General features: G+C 31.5%; 3 protein-coding genes across 3 annotated transcripts; all 3 read left to right on the forward strand.

Annotated features, from left to right (window-relative positions):
* The first annotated feature begins 71 nt into the window (after positions 1-71).
* On the forward strand, positions 72-7379 carry LOC143083837 (testis-expressed protein 52-like). The gene is made up of 3 exons (XM_076260218.1): positions 72-204; positions 1787-2361; positions 3319-7379. The coding sequence occupies exons 2-3, from the start codon at positions 1812-1814 to the stop codon at positions 3615-3617; spliced, it is 849 nt and encodes a 282-aa protein (XP_076116333.1). The 5' UTR covers positions 72-204; positions 1787-1811; the 3' UTR covers positions 3618-7379.
* A 1369-nt stretch (positions 7380-8748) lies between these two features.
* Positions 8749-14371, forward strand: LOC143084289 (uncharacterized). Its single transcript, XM_076260700.1, has 5 exons — positions 8749-9130; positions 10157-10239; positions 12790-12885; positions 14052-14316; positions 14361-14371. The coding sequence occupies exons 1-5, from the start codon at positions 8776-8778 to the stop codon at positions 14369-14371; spliced, it is 810 nt and encodes a 269-aa protein (XP_076116815.1). The 5' UTR covers positions 8749-8775.
* On the forward strand, positions 14320-20932 carry LOC143083838 (uncharacterized). Its single transcript, XM_076260219.1, has 7 exons — positions 14320-14808; positions 15206-15414; positions 15942-16148; positions 17263-17826; positions 18425-18596; positions 19352-19471; positions 19848-20932. The coding sequence occupies exons 1-7, from the start codon at positions 14421-14423 to the stop codon at positions 20516-20518; spliced, it is 2331 nt and encodes a 776-aa protein (XP_076116334.1). The 5' UTR covers positions 14320-14420; the 3' UTR covers positions 20519-20932.
* The last annotated feature ends 948 nt before the right edge of the window (positions 20933-21880 follow it).

Here is a 21880-nt window from a genome sequence, read left to right on the forward strand (position 1 = left end):
TCATAAATTGAGCTTAACCGTCTAAAAACATATTTTTAAATGAAATTTAACGTAAATAATTATCGGGAGTGTGTTCACCGTAAAGAAGAGCACAAGCACCTGCGAGATTTGACGTGATTTGGAATTGTTATGACGACGTATATACAATTTCACGATATGGTGGCTCACCAATAAAAAATGATTAAAATTTTATAAAAATAAAAGGTAAGTATTTTGTAAATGAAAATTACGTCAGAACTTAATATCACTTTATTATCATTCAAAGTCAATTATAGTGTCTTTTTTTTGTAATCTATCTGAAATTTTTCATGAAACCTGAGGCTGAGACTTGTTACAGTAATCTGAGATGAAACATATATATACAGTATTATCACTTATTATTGAAGATTATAAACTAACATTTTTCGATGTACTACAGTTCAGCTACAATACTAAAATTATATATTTTGAAAGAATATTTTGTCACATTTTAATACAGAAATGGGAGATAACCTTGTAAACCTAATGTAAATTTAAACTGTTAAACAGCTGAATAAAGCTTATTTTATAGAAAAATCTTGGGGTGAACAGCATCAGCAACTTCTACCAAAGACACATAGACACCATTGCGCTTGATTGAATATTGAAATTTCCATGGTTTTAATAAAATACACAAAATACAATTAAAAAAAAACATCAATTGGGCCACACCAATATAATTTCTTGTTCTACAATATTATTCAAAATAAGTGGAACCCTCTTTTAGAAAAGTGGTTTAAAATATGATATATTTCTCCTCTTTTTGAGTAAAAAATTCTAAGTTTTCAAAGATTTTTTAGTAGCACTATACAAATTCTTGTATTTCTATTTTAATTTCTACATCAGTAAAATGACCCCTTGTCTGAGGAAGGGTTGCTCCCAACCTGATAATGACAAACACAGGTCAAGGTACGACCTTTTACACAGGGTTTTGATCCAGACCGTCATCAAACAGCAAGCTATACTGTAAAGGACCCTAAAATTATTAGTGAACACAATTTGAACAGGAAAACCAACTATCTAATTCATATATCCAAACCAGCAAACGGGAAAATACCAATAAACTGCATCAACAAACGACAACTGCTGAACGACAGGCCCCTGAATCAATCAGGACAGGTGCATAAACATGCAGCGGCTATGGATAGTTTTGTTTCGCCAGCATACAATATAATTGCATTGAAGGCAAATCCTTCAGAAGTTCTTTGTACTTTATTTTAACAACGAACATTTTTTGATAGGGAATATGAGTAAGGGGGAAATAAACCAACGTTTTGTTCTTTACAGGTATTTCCGCTGTTATATATTTATATTGGAGCACTCTCACTTTGGATAAATTGGTTTCATGCTGAAACAAATATTCTCACAGATATTTACACAGTGTGGTGGGGTTATATATACAGGTTTAGACTGTGATTTTAAAAACAAATGTTGATATCTTTTTATATCATTTACAAAAAAACGGTGCAGGAAATGGACATGATTACATTTGCGGATGCGGGAAGCGGGAATATATAAAAAATAAAAAAATTCTGTTTTGAAAAAAATGTGTGCAGTCGAACAAGGAATTAATTTGGTGTGGCCTTATATACATGACAGTCAGATTCTTATTGAAATGCTTAAATTACATAAAAAATGTACCAAACTATTTTCCATTTGATAAAACCAAAGATTTGTTTACTATTCAAATCATAGATAAAACTTGACCATTGATGGCTTATTAACTCATAGTTAACCAATATAATAATTATTTTTCTTTCCATTTCAGAAAATTTGTCCTCTGACAAGCTGTGATGTCAGCTAATGTCATAATGCCGACCATTGAGGAGAGGGAATCTTTAATGAGAGAAAAAAATCCAAAATACACAGGATTTACACCAAGACCAACAGAAAAACTTGCTTCAAGGAGAAAACCTAAATCTATGCTTGACATTGAATGTAGTCACTATCTTAGGACAGACCATGAACAATTTGTACATGGTCATCCTCATATGGGATATAAACTGTGGTTGGAAGCAGGGAAGCATGCACCACCATTTCCGTTAAATTCAGACTCAAATTTCAACAGTAATGTGTGGAGAAATTTTAGAAAGGAATATGGGTTTCATAATACTGCTGAAGGAAGAAAAATTGGTGATATAATAGCGACAATGTACCCATTGAACATTCCTGCTCCATCAAGAGTTGGTGCTCATACATTTGATAAATATTTACGGGAGTCAAAAGTATTCAGAAATGAAAAGTTTGAGGCACTGGCAATTAATAGGACAAGAGCAGATGTAAAAGATTTCAAACGTTTACGAGTAAAAAGTGATGCTCGAAATCCACCACTAGATGAGTTAGGTAAGATCTTGTGTCAGAGTTATTTTTTTCTGTTTTTTTGGAATATGTATTGTTAAAACAGACCAGTGCCACATGTTCATGACAAACTGACATTTACACCTTGCAAGTGAGGGCCCTCATGGGGTTTTTGATTATGTGATTACTTGGCCGTTTTTTTAATGATTATTTGATTATTAAGCCAAATATTTCATGATTATTTGATTACCTAGGACTGTATTTTTAGTTTATGATTATTTGATTACTAAAGATAAGCAAATATTTAATGATTATGTGATTATATTGGCAAAAAAATGGTGATTATGTGATTACTAGGACCCCCCCCCCCCATGAGGGGCCTCACAAGTCAACCTACAGAGAAAAAAAAAATATCTGACCATTAAACTTCTAAATGAAATTTTCAGAAATGGAGACAAAAATATAAATAACTGAACTATTTTATTAAGGTACATAATGCAATTAGTCAACACCAATCAGACTGGTGCATATATGATATAGAGAATAAATATATATTGTAATTAACCCTACAATGTATTGCTTTAGCCTTTCAGTTTCAGGAACATGCACTCAGTTAAGATATGATTTACAAAACTTAACCTTTCAAGTTAACTGAGTTAACTTGAATGGTAAACCTTTGTAAATTGGACTTGACAAAGTATATATTGCGTATTGTGCATGAAAATTATATTTTTAAAATAGAATTTGAAATGTAAAATTAAAAAAAGAAAGTTGACAACCAATTCAATATACACACATTTCGCTAGCCTTTTAAATTGAAGGGGGAAAACATTTATGAAGTTGATGAAATTCAACTTTTTATAAGCAAAAATTAGAGAAGATAAAAAGAAATTTAGAAATAAGAAATAAAAAAAAGTAATTACATGCCTTCCTTTCAGATAATTTTCATTTATATTAAGGAGATGATCTCAATAGTTGTTTATATTTTGTTTTTTATTTTAGGCAATATATTACCACCAGAAAATTTCAAGAAGTATGAACACAGATTTATACCACCACCACCGGCACCACCAACACCTCCACCTGCCAACCAGAAAATAGATTCATTAGGACAGAAATATGTTCCACGTTCAGAACCATTGCTATGGAAACTGTCTTACAAACTTAATCATCCAAGTTACGATAAAGTGAATGAAGGAATAAAGAAACGACGTGCATTGGAAGAAATGGCGAGACAGAATCACCCTGATGGCTCACCTTTACCACAAACATTCCCGTCCCCGATTCCTCAAAATTTATAACTAATGCTTCAAACTTTTAGTTATTTTCACTAAGAAATCTTATAACTAGATATTGTTTAAGTTCTAAACTTATAATTGACCACGTTATTAGATATTAAAATTGTGTCATAAGATCATATGTTCTGTTAACAGAGATTGTTTCTGAACAAATGACACTTTTCTGATAGATCTGTTGGTCAGTCATCTTTCAAATTTGATCAAATATCTGTCACATGTATGTGAAAATAAGAATGAGGGGTTCACAGACAACTTGTCATTTTAAAAGATTTTTTGATGCCATAGTATCTGTTTTATGATTCCTATAATGTCTAAAGTGTTATGATTAACAGTTTAGACAAAATAATACATGTATAGTCAAAATTCACTCTTGGTGATATTGAATAATTCTCTTTTAAAGAAAGAAATTTTTAATCAACATTTTTTTATCTTGATGTGCATGTATGTTTACTAAATATGTACAGAGAAATTAACAAAGTGAATCGACAGCAATTAAATTGAAAAATTTACCAGTATAAATTAAAAATCACTAGCAAAAATGAAAAATCACTATTGTGTGTGATTTTGATTTCACTAGGATGACCAGCTGTAACTCTTGTTACTTTAGTGAAAATAAAATCGTTTCAAATGATAGAAACATACAATAAATGCGTTCCACAAAAAAAAAAATGTTTTCAAAGGGAGATAAACCGCATTGATTAAGTATTTGACTTCAGATTAGAGTAAAAGTTTTATAAATTGACGGCAAAACTCTATAAATTGGCGGCAACTTTCTTATTTTTTTAATACACAAAAATGTTTTTAATTTCAAAATGTACTAACCAAATATTTTCTGGCATAATACATGAGTTTTTGTAGATAAATGATAAATTTAAATGTTGTTTCATTGGGATCAAGGGAGATAATTACAGTGTTTTCTTTCAAAATTGAATTTTTCATGATAAGGATAGTGTGAGTAATTATGATATAGAATGTATTAGTTTGTTGGAATAATTTCATTTTATCAATCTTTTTGATGATGCAATAGCTTTTCACATTTTGTAATTAATGTTTTGAAAATTTACTATGGCATTTGAGATATTTCATATTGTGTTAAATATTTTTTCTTGGGTTGGGGAATGGATTTTTATCATTATTTAATATGGGAAATAGTTTGAAATACATTTTCAAGCATTTCTTTTACAATTTTGTATTTTTATGTTATATGTTGTAGCATTCAGAAATATGGTCAGTTTTAATTTTAAAGACACAATAAATAGTATTACAAAAAAAATGTACTACAAAATGTACTTAGAATTTGTTGACAAGTTTATTTTTAACAAACAACCATCAATCTGTATTTTCTTATTGTACCTTCTAAATTTTTTATTTCAAGAAATAAAGGATAAAAGTCTGTAATACAAATTTAAACTGCTGAAGATATTCCAAATGATAAGCATTTCTTATGTCAAAGATAAAAATGAAATAAAATATATAGATGATCATTTGTCAAAATTTCAATAACTTAACTGTCAAAATCTTTTGTTGCCAAAAACAAATCAGTATTAAAATCATAAGTCTTTTATTTAATATATACATGTTAAGGATATAAAATATGTAGCACTTGAAAATTATCATAGTGGTCTCCCCTGTATTTTCAAATAGCATCGTGGGATTAAAAAAGTTCATTTCATTTAAAATTTTAAAAAAGATTCCATTGTAAAATCTATTCAAATAGCACTGTTGTATAAAAAAGTACCATTGTATTTGGAGAGAATTATGAATTTATAAATCATCACATCATGGTAGTTTAAAGGGGGTGTGGGAATCAGATACTAGTGGGTCTCATTGGGGTCTAAGCGTGACGCGGGATTGTCGATTTTTTGTAAGCGTGACACGTGAAAGTTAAATTATTGTGTCGTGAAAATGGGAAATGAGGTCTAGCGGGACCCGGGAAATGACAAAAAAATGAGAATTGCTTACGTACATAGTGTAAGCAGGATACGGGAATCTGACAAAACAATAAGCGGGATCCGGGATTGGAACCCCCCAATGAGACCCCCATACTAAGCATCATTCCATTTGATTTTCCACAGATTGATAATTACTGCAATAAAAGTTGTCTTTAATTTGTTGTTGTTGTTTGCTTTAAAATGATCGAATTGTTCTTTAAGATTTTTTTTGTTATTATTGTATTTTTCACAAGATTGTTCAAGAGTGTGTTAAACTTTATTTTTGTATGCCTTTAACTCTATCATTTTTAAATTAGATTAATAGTGCTTTTAGAAAGAATACTGCTGATTAAAATAAACTGTAATAAATAATTTTTTGATTGTATCAAAAATTTGAAATATATCATTTAAAGTACATGTATATGCATATGGTTGAAATTTTTTCAACTTTTTAAGATTGCTTTTAATTCTGTGAAATGGACAGTCTTAATTTATAGACACCATTAATATTCTTCACTGTAAAAAAACAACTTGATAAAACAATTAAAAATTATAAAGGATTGAAATAACAGGGTCAGCCCTTCTTATTTTAATTGGATTTAAAATCTAGTTTTCAAAAATAATAAAAAAAAAGGTAATGAGTTATCTCCCATTTTCAGAAGTAAGCTAATGTATTATAGGGAGTTTTTTTTTGATAATTGATATACTGAAAATAACATTAGCATTTTAAAAGTTTTGATTAGGAAGATTGATTATTGATTAACTATGTTTCATTTGGCGTATTTTCAAATCATTGAACTGAAAAATTTAAATTCAATATTTTGAATTATATTTCAACCAAAAAAGATATTTTTATCAACAACCATGAGTCCATGATATAGCCTTTTTGTTCTGATGTGGCATAAAGCATTCACCAATCAATCTATTTTATCAAAAATGAATAACCTGCTGCTTTATGAATAGAAACACTATATGTATAAAATGTAACACTGTATTGTTTAGGTAATTAATATGTGTGTTTTGCTCAGTAAACGGAGGTTAATAACTAGTCTAATAATAATGTGATTGTTTTCATCAGTGGTTATCTATGTCATACATAAAGGTACAATGTACACACAAATCATACTGACTGTATTGAAAGTATAGCTAAAATGGAGACAATCTGTCATAGATAGGAGAAATATAGTACTCATTTGATTCAATTTTTATCCCACACCTAGGGGCATAATGTTTTTCGTCTGTCCATCCTTCTGCCCGTTCTTCCATCTGTCGCGCTCCAGGTTAAAGTGTTTGGTCAAGGCAGTTTTTGATGAAGTTGATATTCTAATCAACTTAAAACTTAGTACACGAATAGTGACATGTTCCCATAATATGATCTTTCTTATTTTAATGCCAAATTAGAGTTTTGACCCCACTTTCACGTTCTAATGAAGACATAAAATGATATTGTGATAGGTGCATGCTTGTGTTATGGACACATAATTTCTATTTTTCTTTTCAAAAATTTCTGTTTATCAGAAGTACCCATTTTAGTTTTAAACTGGTGGTCCTTGCAGAAAAAAAGTAAGTTTTTGGTAGATACTGAGTGATCCAGACATGAAGGGGAGACAACTGCTGACTGACTAGCCTTATGTTTTGTAAATATACATGCTCTAGACCTGACAGACATTAAGGTTAACATAAGTCAATGATTAGATTGTATCCTTTATATATAATATAGATTCCTATATTTGTTTTTTTTGCTGTTATTGTTTTTGACATATTTATATTTTTACCTCATATTTTAACATTCTTATTCATATACATTCTACTGCTGAATAAACTATTTTCTCTATTTTATTATTTATTAATCTTTATGCCCCATTTATTGGTATTATGTTTTCTGGTCTGTGCATCAGTTTGTCTGTTCGTTAGTCAGTCCGTCTGTCCCGCTTCAGGTTAAAGTTTTTGGCCGAGGTAGTTTTTGATGAAGTTGAAGTCCAATCAACTTGAAACGTACACACTAGAACACACCCGTGATATCGCAGGTCCGTGACTGAATTAAAGTATGTAACTATGCGTAAGCCTTATTTTAGTATTGGTATTGTCATCTGATAAAGTCATGCCGATTATAAGATGCACAGTTTTCTCTGCTTTCTTTTTGAACCCATCGACCTGGAACTTATCAATTATTGGTAATATTAATTATTTGGAAAAAAAATGTCATGGAGTATTTTTTAATCAACAGCATTGTCCTATATAAGTTATAAATAAAGTTGAATTCTTTGATTCACTGTTTTACGTCATGCCCGCTAACAAATTGAAAACCTATTTTAAGTCCAGATTTTTAGTATTCGTATTGTCATCTTAGAAAGTCTAACTGATTAAAATACTACAATAGGGAACAATTTGACAATGATTGAATTTAGTAGTGTCAACCCTGTGATTATGACCCGTGTATATAGCAAAATCCTAAATACACCGTTTGGTGGTGTGCCTGTCAGATGTGAAATGTACAGATAAGGTAATAGGTAACAGGTGAATATACTATTGGTATCGGTATCGGATTCGACCCAAAACTTGTTTTTAATATCAATTCTCTGTAAATATAAAAATGAGCTGGCCATGACATGATACAGAATTCCACCAAATTTCGCCTCAATACATTTAATGTCTTAATTTTCAAAAAAAAAATATTTGCCACTCCATAATCATAATGTGTCACCCTGTTGTTGCCATGGAAACATGACTTTTCAGGTAAAAATAAAGGTAATTAAAATATTGTTAAATTTTTGTTTGAAGACTGCTTAATGTCATGAAAAATGTTCTCCAAGCTTATTTTAATGTTTTCAAAAGTTTTGATAGGCCAATATGCAGATTTATCAAGGTTTTCTACATTTTAAAGAATTTAGTGGTTCTACAGTGTTCCATAGATCCTTAAAATCTGTAGATGTTTTCATTCCTTTCCACACTGATTTCAAAGTACTATCTGACCTAAATATAATCTATATTATATAAATAACCAAGTAAACTTGTAAATTGAATGGGATATTCAAGCATGTCCTTAAAAAAGTATTAAGAAAATCTTCATTATTCATTATTGATAATATAGAGTTATCTCCCCTGGTAGAACTCTTCTGATCTAAAGCACACATGTACACAGGAAGTATACACAAATGGAAGAAACTTTGCAGACGATATCAGTGATCAACAGTCAGTGTTAAAACAATAGTTATGATCTGTAAATAACCATGTCCTTCTGTAGCTTTAAAAGCTCACAGATATGTGAATGTGTAGGTGAAAATTCCCCACTGACTTCTTTGTCATCAGAATTGCAGTCCATTGTTCTTACTGAGGCTGGTCTACTGCCAAGTGATATTACACAGAAGTTTCAAGTGTGCAGTGAACATTTTCACAGGTTTTTGAATAAAAACAAAGCAGGTTGCAAATCAAAGATATGTGGAATACCTGATATAATTTCCTCTCACAACAAAGACAACAACATATATGGAGGATGGTATGGGGTAAAGGCAGACAGAAATGTATCTGTGGAAAAAGTGAAAGAGATTCATGCTAGAACAGGAATCATAGTTCCAGTTGGAACTCGTAAGTAAAATAATTAAAATGATTTCTTTTTTTATAATTTAGTATCATAATTTATTATTTATATTTATTAACCAGCATGGGGATAACATCAAAAGTTCAATGTAGGATAAAAAAACTTAATTCACATAGTGTTTTTTTTCACTGACCCCCACCCCCCCCTCTTAACTTGATTTGGGCAAAATTGATTGAACAATAGGGATATATATGTAAAAATTGATTTTAGATATACTAAATTTGCAGAAGTTTACCCCCCTCCACATAAAAAACCTACAAAGCAGGCGCGGATCCAGAAAAAGGGGGGGTCCAGGGGTTGGAACCCTTTTTTTTTGACAATCAATGCATTTGAATGGGGACATGTAATTGGAACCCCCCTTTGTCCTGGGTTTGGAACCCCCCCTTTTAAAATGGCTGGAACCGACCCTGCAAAGGGTATTTGATTTAAGTTTTTTCTAAATTATATGAAAAGGGTAGGGTAACAGAACCCCAGCGGCACCCCCTATCAATTAAGTATTGAAGTGGACCCCAACCCACCTCCCAGGCAATACTGGACCATTATAAATTAAATAAAAATGTCTTTTATTTCCAAAATAAGAGACCTATTATTAAATTTACAAGGAACAGTCAGGATATTGCATAAATAGCTGAAATCTTTCAGTTTCTAAAGTTATTAAAGAAGGAAAAACACCTTTAAATTGCATGATTTTATCCATTTCTTTCCCCTACCCAAAATATTACCGATGTTTGAAGAAAGTAAACAAGAAACAGAATTTCTCTCCAAAAACATGTAGCTTAACCTGTCAACAACAAAGGTACAGAATAAGTTCAGCAAAAACTGACAGGTTTTATTTCGAAATATTTAAATTTGTCACAATCAGTAGTGTACTATAAACTTAATAAGGAATTTATAAGAATCCATTTCTCCTAAATTCATTTTTTTTCTCTTATGGGACAAACATCTATTTAATTTGCATATACTAAAAATGTATCTTTATTTATAAAAAAAATAATTTGAACTGTATGTTTCAGCAATATGTCCAAGATGCAGAAAGACCCTTTATTGTGGGCAATCCACTTCATGTAGCGTGGCTGAAATTTGTGCAAATACAAATGTAAGTTATAATGCTAGTACATGCTATTATTTTATTCAGAGTCAATGTACATGTATGTATGGTATCTCTATCTGTTAATGGGCTTAATTGTATCAGTCCGACTGTCATACATGTCATATAAAGGGGTATATCAAACATCATGATACATTAAAATAGTTTACCCCTAGCACTGAAAGTCTGAATACCAAAATAATTTATAATGATTCTCCCAATTTATTTTTATTAAAAAGATATTAAAATATTTGTTGAATATTAAATTAAAGTTAAACAAAAATTTGGTTGGGTTAATTTTTCTATCAATTTTGAACTGAGAAAAATGACAGATACAGGCGAATTTTGTTAGAAGATCTGACAGTGAATTTTTATTCAATGCAACATACATGTACATGTAGGTGTTGTGTTTCTATTGACATTCAGTATACTTCAGCATTTTTAATATATATGTAACACTCAGAAACGTGTCCTTCCCCCCAAACGTGTCCGATTCCCCCAAACATGTCTAGTTGAAAACTGCGCCAAAACGTGTCATTTGTATAAACGCCCAAACGTGTCCATTCCTCAACTAGCCCCCAAACGTGTCCAATCCCCAAAACGTGTCCATATCAAGCGTTATTTGGTTATTGCTATTTCATTAACGTATACTAATTTTACCATTTCATTAAAAATATACATAAGCACGTTAGTACTTTTTTCAAAACGGAAGAATTAAACTGGCTTAAAGTGGGGGCGTCATTTCGGCTATTTCTTTTGTAAATTGTAAGCAAACATGTTGAGTTAAACAGTACAGTTAACGGGTCAAAGTGTCCCTTTCTCTGCGCGTTAAAACTTTAATGTTCTCTCTAATTATGCATAAAATACTGACAACTGGACAATTCGCAATCAACAGCCTAAAGTTAATTTATTCAGTAGAACTGAAAAAAACCATTAAAACTTGTATGTTTTCTCTAATTTGCAAGAAATACTTGCAACTGGACAATATGCAACCAGCAGTCTAGAGTTTATTTTAACAAAAGAACAGTAAAAACATTAAAACATGTATGTTTAAATGTAAAAAAAAAAAAAGAAAAAAAAACAGGTAGCCTATGTTCTCTCTAAATAGAACTGCAAAAACATTAAAACTTGTATGTTCTCTCTAAATATGCATGACATACTTGCAACTTTACAATACGCGATCATCAGTTTAAAGTTTAGTTTAAAGTTAATGTGTACAGTACAACTGTAAAAACATTAAAACTTGCAAAACTATTGTGCGCTCTAAATATGCATAAAGTACTTGCAACTGGACAATACATAATCAACATTCTAAAGTTTATTTATACACTACAAAATAAATTTGCATTTAAAACCGGCGTTGATCACATAATAGTAATATTCATAAAAAAAAAGAATCTATAAAACTTATGCATGAAATATTTGGCACTGGACGTTATGTTTCTTATCGTGTGTCTTTAGTGATGGTGGAAACCTAAAATTTATTAAAAACCCGGATAACAAGTTTATAATTTGATGGGCTTTTGAAATACACACAAACTATTGACAAAAGTAAAAAAAATACTGTTAAAACCCCGCCATGCAATATTCGGATAAATATAAAAGGCATCATCGGAGTTTATAAGTACAAAATAATTAACAAAGTTAACGATTAATTTAACTCCAGAACTATGTGTATGTTCGCTCTAAACGAATATGAAATACTTGCAACTGGACAATAAACAACTGCAGTCAAAGTTACTTAATAATAACAGATTAATTTTGCAATTATTATAATCATTAAAAACCTACATCGAACTAACTTAATCTGATAAATGACATCTTCATCACGTGTGTCTCCCATCATAGAATTGCCGTAAACGTTATCAGCGATTTTTTTTAAGAGATACATGTAAAAGCGCTAAAAGACGTGTAACGTTTTGGCGTTAAATATTGGACACGTTTTGGCGAATAACAATTATCGGACACGTTTGGGGGTTATGAAATCGGACACGTTTGGGAAATATTGTACATTCCGGACACGTTTAGGGAGAAAAGACACGTTTGGGAGAATCGGACACGTTTGGGGGGAAGGACACGTTTGGGAGTGTTACATATATATTGAGAAAAAAAAAATATACTTCAAGTTTTATGTGTGTTATTTTAAAGTGCATAGTACATGTAGTATTAATTTCTTCTACAGTTCATAGTTTTATTGAAAACTTGAACTATGTACAAATTACAATCAATATTAGTGCAATAAGCAACGGCAGAATATTAACATTATTATTATTGAATATGTGGGTTCATTCAGTACTTTAAAACCTCTAGTCATATATATATTGCATATATATCATTCTGCAAATTGTGTTATCCCATTTTTTCAGTACAAATAAACTCATCAAAATGTTTTGTTGAATTTGCACGTGAGGGTTGAACACATACATGACATATGATGGAACAAAAACAAACGTAAAATTAACAGAGTCCTGATAGCCTGTTAATGGATAAGCTTACTGTGGTTTATGTTTGTAAAGACTCAGTTATCATCTGATATAAGTAAACATTTTTTTTATGCAGTGTTTGATGAACAGTGACAACCTTGGTGATACATGTAGCTATCAATATGAAGAACAGTATAATCTCAGACCTCATCGACTTAATAGTGGATATAATGTAAGTATCATTGAAAATTTCATTTATATCAAAATTTGCAGTATTAAAGCTAGATACGATAAAGTAGGCCCACTCACAGCCTTACGCTGGTTGGGTCCACGTTAACGGAATGACATCATGTTTTCAATAAATGATGTTTGAATTGATTCTATTGAATAGGAAGTTATATAAAAAATTGTCTATATGTTGAATGTTACTCTGAATTTATTTTGCTACATAACGAGACCACAGACCGTATCTTAGCCCTATACAACAAGATGAAGCATCTCCTTTTCGTCATGACTTACTAAAGACTAAAAGATTTCAAGAACTTTCAATGTACTAACTGCATATTTGATAATTTGGTTCATTTGAGATCACTCTGATCGTAAAGGCTGTTTATTCAATCTGACTTTTGTTCCTGGTACATTTAAGAAATGACTGTAATATTTTGTCTGTCTTTGAAGAAATAACATAAAAAATTTGGTGCACACTGAATAACACGTGTGGCAGGTTATTTAACAGTGTGCACCAAATTTTTCTGTTATTTGAATAGACAGAAAAAATATTACAGTCATTTTTTATAATTTAATTCTAAATTCCATTCAGATTCCATTTTAAACATTGAAAACCATGAAAAAACGTTGATGACGTCACGGTCAAATGACTAAATTATGTCTATAGGCTCATAACAAAATTATGCCAGCCAATCAGAAGACACTTTACATCCAAAATTAAATTAGTGTGCAATGTAGAGGATATATATGGAAATGTGGGTTCTGTTTGCCTGAATTTGTAAGCACATCAAGAATTTTTATTTCTTAACTGATTGACTTTAAACTTACAAACAAGCGTTTAAGTGAAAATCTCTTGGCCAAGTTCAAATTTGGGAAATTCCTATTTTATAGGGGTTATTGCCCTTTGATTGTTTTTTTTTAATGAATTTCATTTGTAAACATTCTAGCTTTTTTATTTGTTAATTAATTGACTTCCAATTTATATACAAGCTTCATAGTAAGAAAAGCATGCATTTGTTATTTCAGCAGTAATTTTTCAAATCCCATTAAACACATGACATGTTAAATAAATATAGCATTAAAATTATTTTGTCTGTATTAATCAAAGGCACACATTTAATAAAATTTGTGAATTTTTATTTATATTTTTAAAATAACATTCATTTTCAGTTTGCTGTACATGCTTCCACATCATCAAGTCAGGAAACAACCAGTTATGTTGAAACTGAAAGTTACTGCAATACTGATAGTCAGGGTACAGAAGCATCTGTTATCAGAATTGATAGACTTGGAAAATTCAATGAATTCTTGGAAACATGTGACATAAGCCCTGTAAAGTGTCTAACTGAATCTTTAGAGAAGTCAAGTGAGAGAACAAAAAGAAGATATTTATCAAAAGCTAATACTTGTATAACTGCTCTACTGAATACTATTTGTCCTGATGATTCTGAGTTCATCAAAAAATCTCTTTTTGGAGAGCAAGAAAATGACAAAAATAAAACCACAAGCTCTTTGTTGGATGCTATTGTCAGCTCATACATGGTTGCAAACACCTCAACGTTGAGGAGACAGTTATTATCAATAGCAACAAATGATTACAGTTTTGCAGAAGTCAGTGCCAGTATACCAGGATTATCTCACTACAAGTTTTATTCTGCTAAGAAACATGCACAAAATATTGGTTTAGGTGTTCCTGCACAAACATCAAAGATTCCTCGTTCAAAAATAAATGATGGACAGCTTGACCATTTTTTAGACTTCATTACTTCAAACCACTTGATCAAAGATTTACCAATTGGAGAAAAAACATTACAGCTTTCAACTGGAGAACTCATTCAAACACCAAATGTAATCAGAAGTATTGCCCCTGCAACAATCATCAGGCAGTATGCACAGCTCTGTGAGGATGAAAACATTCAGCGTTTAGGTATTTATTTCATTTGGATTACAATTCTGCATTAACAGTTTGAATTTTATGAATTTAGTATGTTTGCTGATGACGTCAGCCGTTTTGTTAACAAAATTTAAGGTTTTCTGGCTAATCCCATTTCATTGGATTACCTTAAAATATAATGTCCAAAAACATTTTATTTTTAACCGCCCTTTTTGGTGGTAGCATGCTCGCCTTGGGGTGGCATGTCTTCCTGTAGACTGTTACCTTGTGTGGTAGCATTAAGTTAAAGATCAGGTTCAGCTTGTCCGACTAGTACAAAGCAGGCTTCATTTCAAATTTATGTTCATTACATACATACACTTCATGTGAAATAATGTCAAAGATTGGTGTTCTTTTTTTTCTTCTTAAACTATTTTAATTCCATTTGCAGGCACAAGTACTATGTACAAGATTTTGACCGACTGCAGTGCTTCAGTCAGACAGTCTATGGAGGGTCTTGACTACTATATTTCTGAGGGAAGTCGAGCATTTACAGATCTCACAGAAACTGTAGAACAGTTAGATTTAACCTTGGATGAAAAGAAGAAAACACTGGATAATTTGGTGGTAGCAAAGCATTACCTAAAAACAGATTATAAGGTTTTTATTAGTTTTTATATTCCCTTTTTCATACGACTTCAAAATATTTTGTGGTTGTACATTGTTATAAGGTTATGGGTCTGTTATCCATCCATAAAAATTATGGTTTTGTGTCTAATTTGGGTAATTAATAGAGCCGTATGAAATGTTTACACATTTTATTGGCATATTACTTTGGTTATATGCCAAGGTCTGATATAGTACTTTTGTCCCCCTCCCCCTCAATACAAAGTTTTTGGGGGTGTATAGGAATATGACTTTCAAAGCAACCATTATCAGGGCCTTTTATAGCTGACTATATGCGGTATGGGCTTTGCTCATTGTTGAAGGCCGTATGGTGACCTATAATTGTTAATGTTTGTGTCATTTTGGTCTTTTGTGGATAGTTGTCTCATTGGCAATCATACCACATCTTCTTTTTTATATTATTCTTTATATTTATATATATAGAGAGAGAAAGGGTATATATATATATATATCTTTTAAGAAACCAATCCAAAGATTGAATCAACTAATTTTTTTTTCAGCTACATGTAAATACATCATCATCCATAGCAGACCATTGTTGTTCGTATGCTTTGAGTGAAGAAAAAGGACCCTTCTGCCAAAAATGTGATAACCATTCACATACTGATGAATGCCAACAGTGTAGTTTTGTTGATGAAACACTATCTTTTATTTCAAAGAGTGCAATTGAAAGACACTGGGATAATCCTGAAGCTGTGCTCTTTAAGGTATTTTTAAATTCTGGTAAAATGTTATGTCCTATAGATATAGGAAGATGTGGTGTGAGTGCCAATGAGACAACTCTCCATCCAAATAACAATTTAAAAAGTAAACCATTATAGGTTAAAGTACGGCCTTCAACACGGAGCCTTGGCTCACACCGAACAACAAGCTATAAAGGGCCCCAAAATTACTAGTGTAAAACCATTCAAACGGGAAAACCAACGGTCTAATCTATATAAACAAAACGAGAAACGAGAAACACGTATATTACATAAACAAACGACAACTACTGTACATCAGATTCCTGACTTAGGACAGGTGCAAACATTTGCAGCGGGATTAAACGTTTTAATGGATCCAAACCTTCTCCCTTTTTCTGAAACAATAGCATAACATCACAACATAGAAAAAGATACGATAAAATATCAACTTCTTCATTACTAAGTGACTGTGTGACTAATACAGATGTGAGACAACATCTTATCAAATTTTATTCCTCATGATAGTTTTTGGTTTTAGTGTAGATAGATCCAATCTTTTCTCAAGTACTAAATATAGAAAAAAGTTACATGTATGCGACTTGGTATAGGAGATGCAGCACCGCAAGTCTGAGACCATCCTTCCAAAACATGTAAATTTGACCTACATTACACATTTCTCTGGTTTTTAGATCACCTGGCCTAAAGGACGAAGTGAGCTTTTTTCATTATTTGGCGTCCTGTGTCCGTGGTCCGCAAACGTTTACAAAAATCTGTTCCAAAACTACTGAGCCAAATTAAATCACACTTGGTCACAATCATCATTGGGTATCTAGTATAGAAATTGTGTCCAATGACCCAGCCCACCAACCAAGCTGACCAACTTAGCAAAAAAAAGTACATAAGGTGTAAAATGCAGTTTTTGGCTAGTATATATATCTGAGACCAAAGCATTTAGAGCAAATTTGATATTAGTAAAATTATTCATTAAGTAAAGATCTAACCGCCCTGAAATTTTACTGTAAATTCTAGATATAATTGTGAGAATGAGGTGAATATGAACTTGAACATAAGCACAAGTGTTATTGTATTTTGTTCTTATAAATTTACAAAAACAAGTTCAAAATTGTTTTTGTTTTAGGTTGAAAAAGCAATAGCTGATATCTATGAATGGAAGAGTCATATCCTTCGATCAAAAAATCAAGAAAAGGCAAGACAAGCTGTTGTGAACTGTCTTGGGGAAAATGAGGCTTTCATGGTAGCTGACTGGGCCATGAAATTTTTACCGCGAAAGTTTAGAGAGGGCCAGACAGATTGGTTTGGAAAGAGAGGCATTAATTGGCACATCACTGTTACTATGTTAAAATCAGAGGGAAGTGTGAAATTTCTTACACATGTGCATATATTTGAACAACCAACCCCTCAAGATGCAGCTACAACTGGAGCTATTCTTGTCGATGTGGTTCAAAATATTCCATCTGTCAAAAAGGTCAACATATGGTCAGATAATGCTGGTTGCTACAAAAGTACATTGACCATTGCTACTTTACATCAAGAGCTAGACAAGAAAATAAAATCCTACAATTTTTGTGAGGCTCAGGATGGGAAGGGCGCATGTGACAGGAAGGCTTCCCATATCAAGTCGGCTATAAAAAGATATGTAAACGAGGGCAATAATGTGACAACTGCACACCAAATGAAACTGGTATGTTAATTATAGTAATGAGTTTAAGAATATTTGATATGCAATTAAAGTCAAAGTATAACCCTAGAAAGCTTGAATGAGGTCTGTCAGTCCAGCAAACCAGCTTTCCACACGTTTCATGCTTGAAGATATTGGTTTGATATTTGGTATATAGTATAACCATGACAAGTTACAGTCTGATGATTTTTTTTGCAGAGTTATTGTCCTTGGACTTGTAAAATTCACTCAAAATGTATTTAACCTATCAAGTGCATGCCAAATTATAATGCAATTATTTTGTATCAATGGATCTGATTGGATGACAGTTAGCGTAAAATTCTCTATCTCCTTGTCTGTAACTTAGAAAGCCGACATTTTGAATTGCTGAATGTATTGACATGTAATTTCTACTATAATAAGCAAAACAAAACCTCACATGTTGCACCTCAAAATCTTCTGTTTATAAAATTTTATTACATTCTGAAGCTGCACAGAAGCCAGAAAACGCCTGGTGTTTATGTTTGACGTCGGAAGCATATATATGATGTCACCTAGTGTAGGGACCAAAGAAGATAACTTCTTTTCGCGAAATTTTATTTCTTTTATTATTTTTTTTCAGGCAATTGATTCGCAACAAAGAGGCCAGTACATGGTGAAAGTGATAAGTCCTGTTATTAATGCTGATGATGATAAGGTCTCACTTAGAAGTATTCCATTGATTTCTATGCTCCATAATTTTAAGTTTACTGATAATGGATTGCAAGTTTGGAGAGCTTATGATATTGGTCAAGGTAATATAATTTTATGATTTACTTATCAGCTCAACTGTAGCTTAAAGAGCCATTTTATTCACTTTGGATATCAATGTTAACATTTCTCAAGAATATTTCATTACTCCAGAGAATGGAAGAAAGTTTCCTTCTATTATGATTTTCAACTGTATCAATTTCTGCTACCCACATAATTGTTTCTAGATAAATAGTTTAAGTGAACGACAATATGTTGCCTCTCATAATGTTATTTTGTTTATCAATAATGGTACCTCTATCTTGTTACACAATGTGATATCTCTTAACCAAATTGACAAAATCATAACTAAAATGGCTTGCATAGATAATAAAGGGAAGAAATAATGTCTATTTTTGATACTACAGGTGACCAGTTAAAAAAAAAAAAACCTAGGGGTTATGTCATTTGACCTTCAGCATGTATCTGTTATAAATTCACAACTAAAGAAATTTTGCTCTATACATGAATCTTCATGTTTCATACAATATTCCGTTGTAATTGACAGTCCTAAAAATCAACCCAACAATATTAGATCTGTAAATTTGCTTTCAGAATTTTTTTGTTCTTCCCTCACTGGGATTTGAACCCATACTACTGAGATATCGTGACACCAAATCGCCTGCACTGTAGCTGTCCTGCTTGACCACACGACCACCTGAGCTATATGTACTTCAGTATATTGATATTAGCATCCATACAAGATCCCTTTTGATTAATTTATATAAAATAATTTATTTGCTTATATTTTGCATTTTAGGAAAGTTGATATCATGGAACAGCATTATTGATAAGAAAATTCCTGTGATACAGCTTTTTGTTCATCATGATTGGTCGTATACCCAGTTTGCTACCGTGGGTTCAGTAGTTGTTGACAGAGGTAGTTATGTTTTATTGAAAAAACTGTGTATATGTAACAATTTGTGTTTCTTTGTGAAATTATTTCAAAAGATACAATAAAAAAGTTTTAACATATAAATTCATGATACAGAATCCTTGTACATACATGACAAAAAAAAAACAAATAAAAAGTGTTTTTATTATTGTTTTTGTAATAAAGTTAGGCCTTCAACATGGAACAAAAGCTCACACCTTCACAACCATTTAATGGCACAACACTTACAAGGTCACGTATAGACAACTTTTATGTTATATTATGATGGATTTTTTTATATATTTTGCATGATGTCTTTCCATGAAAATTATGATTTGTTTAGTATAACAAAACACTTAATTTTCTATTAATGTTTTTGTAGAGGATGATGATGGTGATGATGATGAGGAGGATGATAATGAAGATGAAGATACACAAAATGAGAGTAATGATGAAGATAAAATTACAGAGCCAGTTCCTAAGAAGAGACGGACAATATCAAAAATCTTTACTTGTCCTGAGGAAGGATGTACACGTTCTTTTAAACATTCATCTTCACTAGATCAACACATCATGGTGGGGAACTGTAATGTGAAGGAAGAAAAACTTAGCCTGGCAGATAGAACAAAGGTTTTATATGCTCAGAAATTGGAAGATGGGAATTTAGGAGTGTCATTTACCAAACAATCTGACAACAACAACAATGCTGCTACTGACAAACTAAACAAAGGATGGGCATTAAAAGTGAACAAACCAAAAACCATTTTTACATTAGACCAAAAGGCTTACTTGCATGAAAAATTTATGATTGGGAAAACAACTGGAAGAAAAGAGGACCCATCAAAAGTAGCTGAGGAGATGCGATATGTCTTAAAAAATGGAGAAAACAGGTTCACTAGATCTCAATATCTAACCTCACAACAAATAGCTAGCTATTTCTCAAGACTTGTGCAAAAAGAAAAGAAGATCGATGAAACAGATTTAATAGCTGCAACTGCAGACAGTAAATGTTCTGTTTTGAAAAGGAAGGTTTTGAAAGAATGTTCTCTATAATTTTAGATTAAGATGTTTATCAGTGAAATATCTGTATTTTATAAGTCTTTTTAAAATACTTGTTTGTTTTAATATTTATATTAACTGTAAATTCAAAAAGTAATGAATGTATTTATTATTGCAAATCTCTGACCAGTGACAAACTTTTTTGTATAGGAAAATCGCCACTAAAAATGTCAATGCCAATTTAGGTTATTGCAAACCTGATTCTTACATTTTTCACATTTTTCGCATTATTAAAACATTACAATAATTTTTTAATTTTCAGTATACCTTTTATAACACCTATGCATAAAAACACAACCCTGATCATGACATTTTCCCTGATTTTTGGCAGGGAAAGGGCACTGAAAGATAAAAAAAACTATTAACCCGAAAATTTATATATTTTTTCTCCCCACTACCACAAATTTAATGGAGACTGGAGAGACATATTGTTTTGGCTTATTTGTCTGTCCATCTCACAGTTTATCAGTGCAACTCCTGTTGAACTAAAGAACTGAAGAACTGAATTTTATGATGAAACTTGGTATGTAGTTGTGCATGTTAACAGGAAATTTTGATCAGCTAAATTTGTTGAAGTTATGCCCTTTTGAACTTACTTTACCTCTGAAACTACTAAGACATGTTTTTAGACGAAGACAAACTTTAATTGAAGTTATGTTTGTCAGTCCCTGATGAATCCAGATGATAACTTGAGAACCAATCAAAAAATGTGTAACAATCTTAACACAGTGTTTTAATCCTATAAACAACAGATCAAGTTCAGTTTTCATCTAAATCCAACAAAAAGTTTTATGATTTATGCTATTTTTAAGTTTTGCATCTGACCCCCCCCCCCCCCCCCCCCCCCCCTCCCCCTTTTTTGGAAGGGTCCAGATGACAAATTGAAAACAGATAAACCTTTAATTTAAAACTTTACACAGTGTTTCAGTACTAAAAAACAAAAGTCTCCTTCAATTTTCATTTAAATTGAACAAAAAATGTGAGAATTATGCTATTTTCAAGTTTTCAAGTTTTGCACCCCCTTCTCCCCCACCCCCACCCTTTTAAAAGTTTCTTAATGAAAACCTAAAAAAAATAATTAACCTTTATAAAATGTGGCTGAGTATCATTATTTTTGTTGATTGTTTAGTGAAATATTTTGCCAAGAGACAATATATTGCAATGTGAAATGAACTACCATTTCCATGGAAATATGCATATTTTGCAATTTTTTGTCATTTTTTAAGATTTATGTACAGAAAGGTCTTGAAATTTCCCACAATTTTTTTGGGGGGTTTAAATCCAACTATATATCATCTACGTATATTACCATTAGTTTAATTTCAAATCAGTGTGCAAAGGTAAAAAAAATCTATT

This window comes from Mytilus galloprovincialis, chromosome 7, assembly GCF_965363235.1.
Source record: "Mytilus galloprovincialis chromosome 7, xbMytGall1.hap1.1, whole genome shotgun sequence".
In the NCBI taxonomy this organism is placed as follows: Eukaryota; Metazoa; Mollusca; class Bivalvia; order Mytilida; family Mytilidae; genus Mytilus; species Mytilus galloprovincialis.

Coding starts and splice junctions, on each gene's coding strand:
- LOC143083837 (XM_076260218.1), top strand. CDS start 1,812: ATGTCAGCTAATGTCATAATGCCGACCATTGAGGAGAGGGAATCTTTA. Junction 2,362..3,318: donor TCCACCACTAGATGAGTTAG/GTAAGATCTTGT, acceptor TTTTTATTTTAG/GCAATATATTACCACCAGAA.
- LOC143084289 (XM_076260700.1), top strand. CDS start 8,776: ATGTCCTTCTGTAGCTTTAAAAGCTCACAGATATGTGAATGTGTAGGT. Junction 10,240..12,789: donor AAATTTGTGCAAATACAAAT/GTAAGTTATAAT, acceptor TTTTTTATGCAG/TGTTTGATGAACAGTGACAA. Junction 12,886..14,051: donor GACTTAATAGTGGATATAAT/GTAAGTATCATT, acceptor ATTCATTTTCAG/TTTGCTGTACATGCTTCCAC.
- LOC143083838 (XM_076260219.1), top strand. CDS start 14,421: ATGGTTGCAAACACCTCAACGTTGAGGAGACAGTTATTATCAATAGCA. Junction 14,809..15,205: donor TGAAAACATTCAGCGTTTAG/GTATTTATTTCA, acceptor TTCCATTTGCAG/GCACAAGTACTATGTACAAG. Junction 17,827..18,424: donor CTGCACACCAAATGAAACTG/GTATGTTAATTA, acceptor ATTTTTTTTCAG/GCAATTGATTCGCAACAAAG.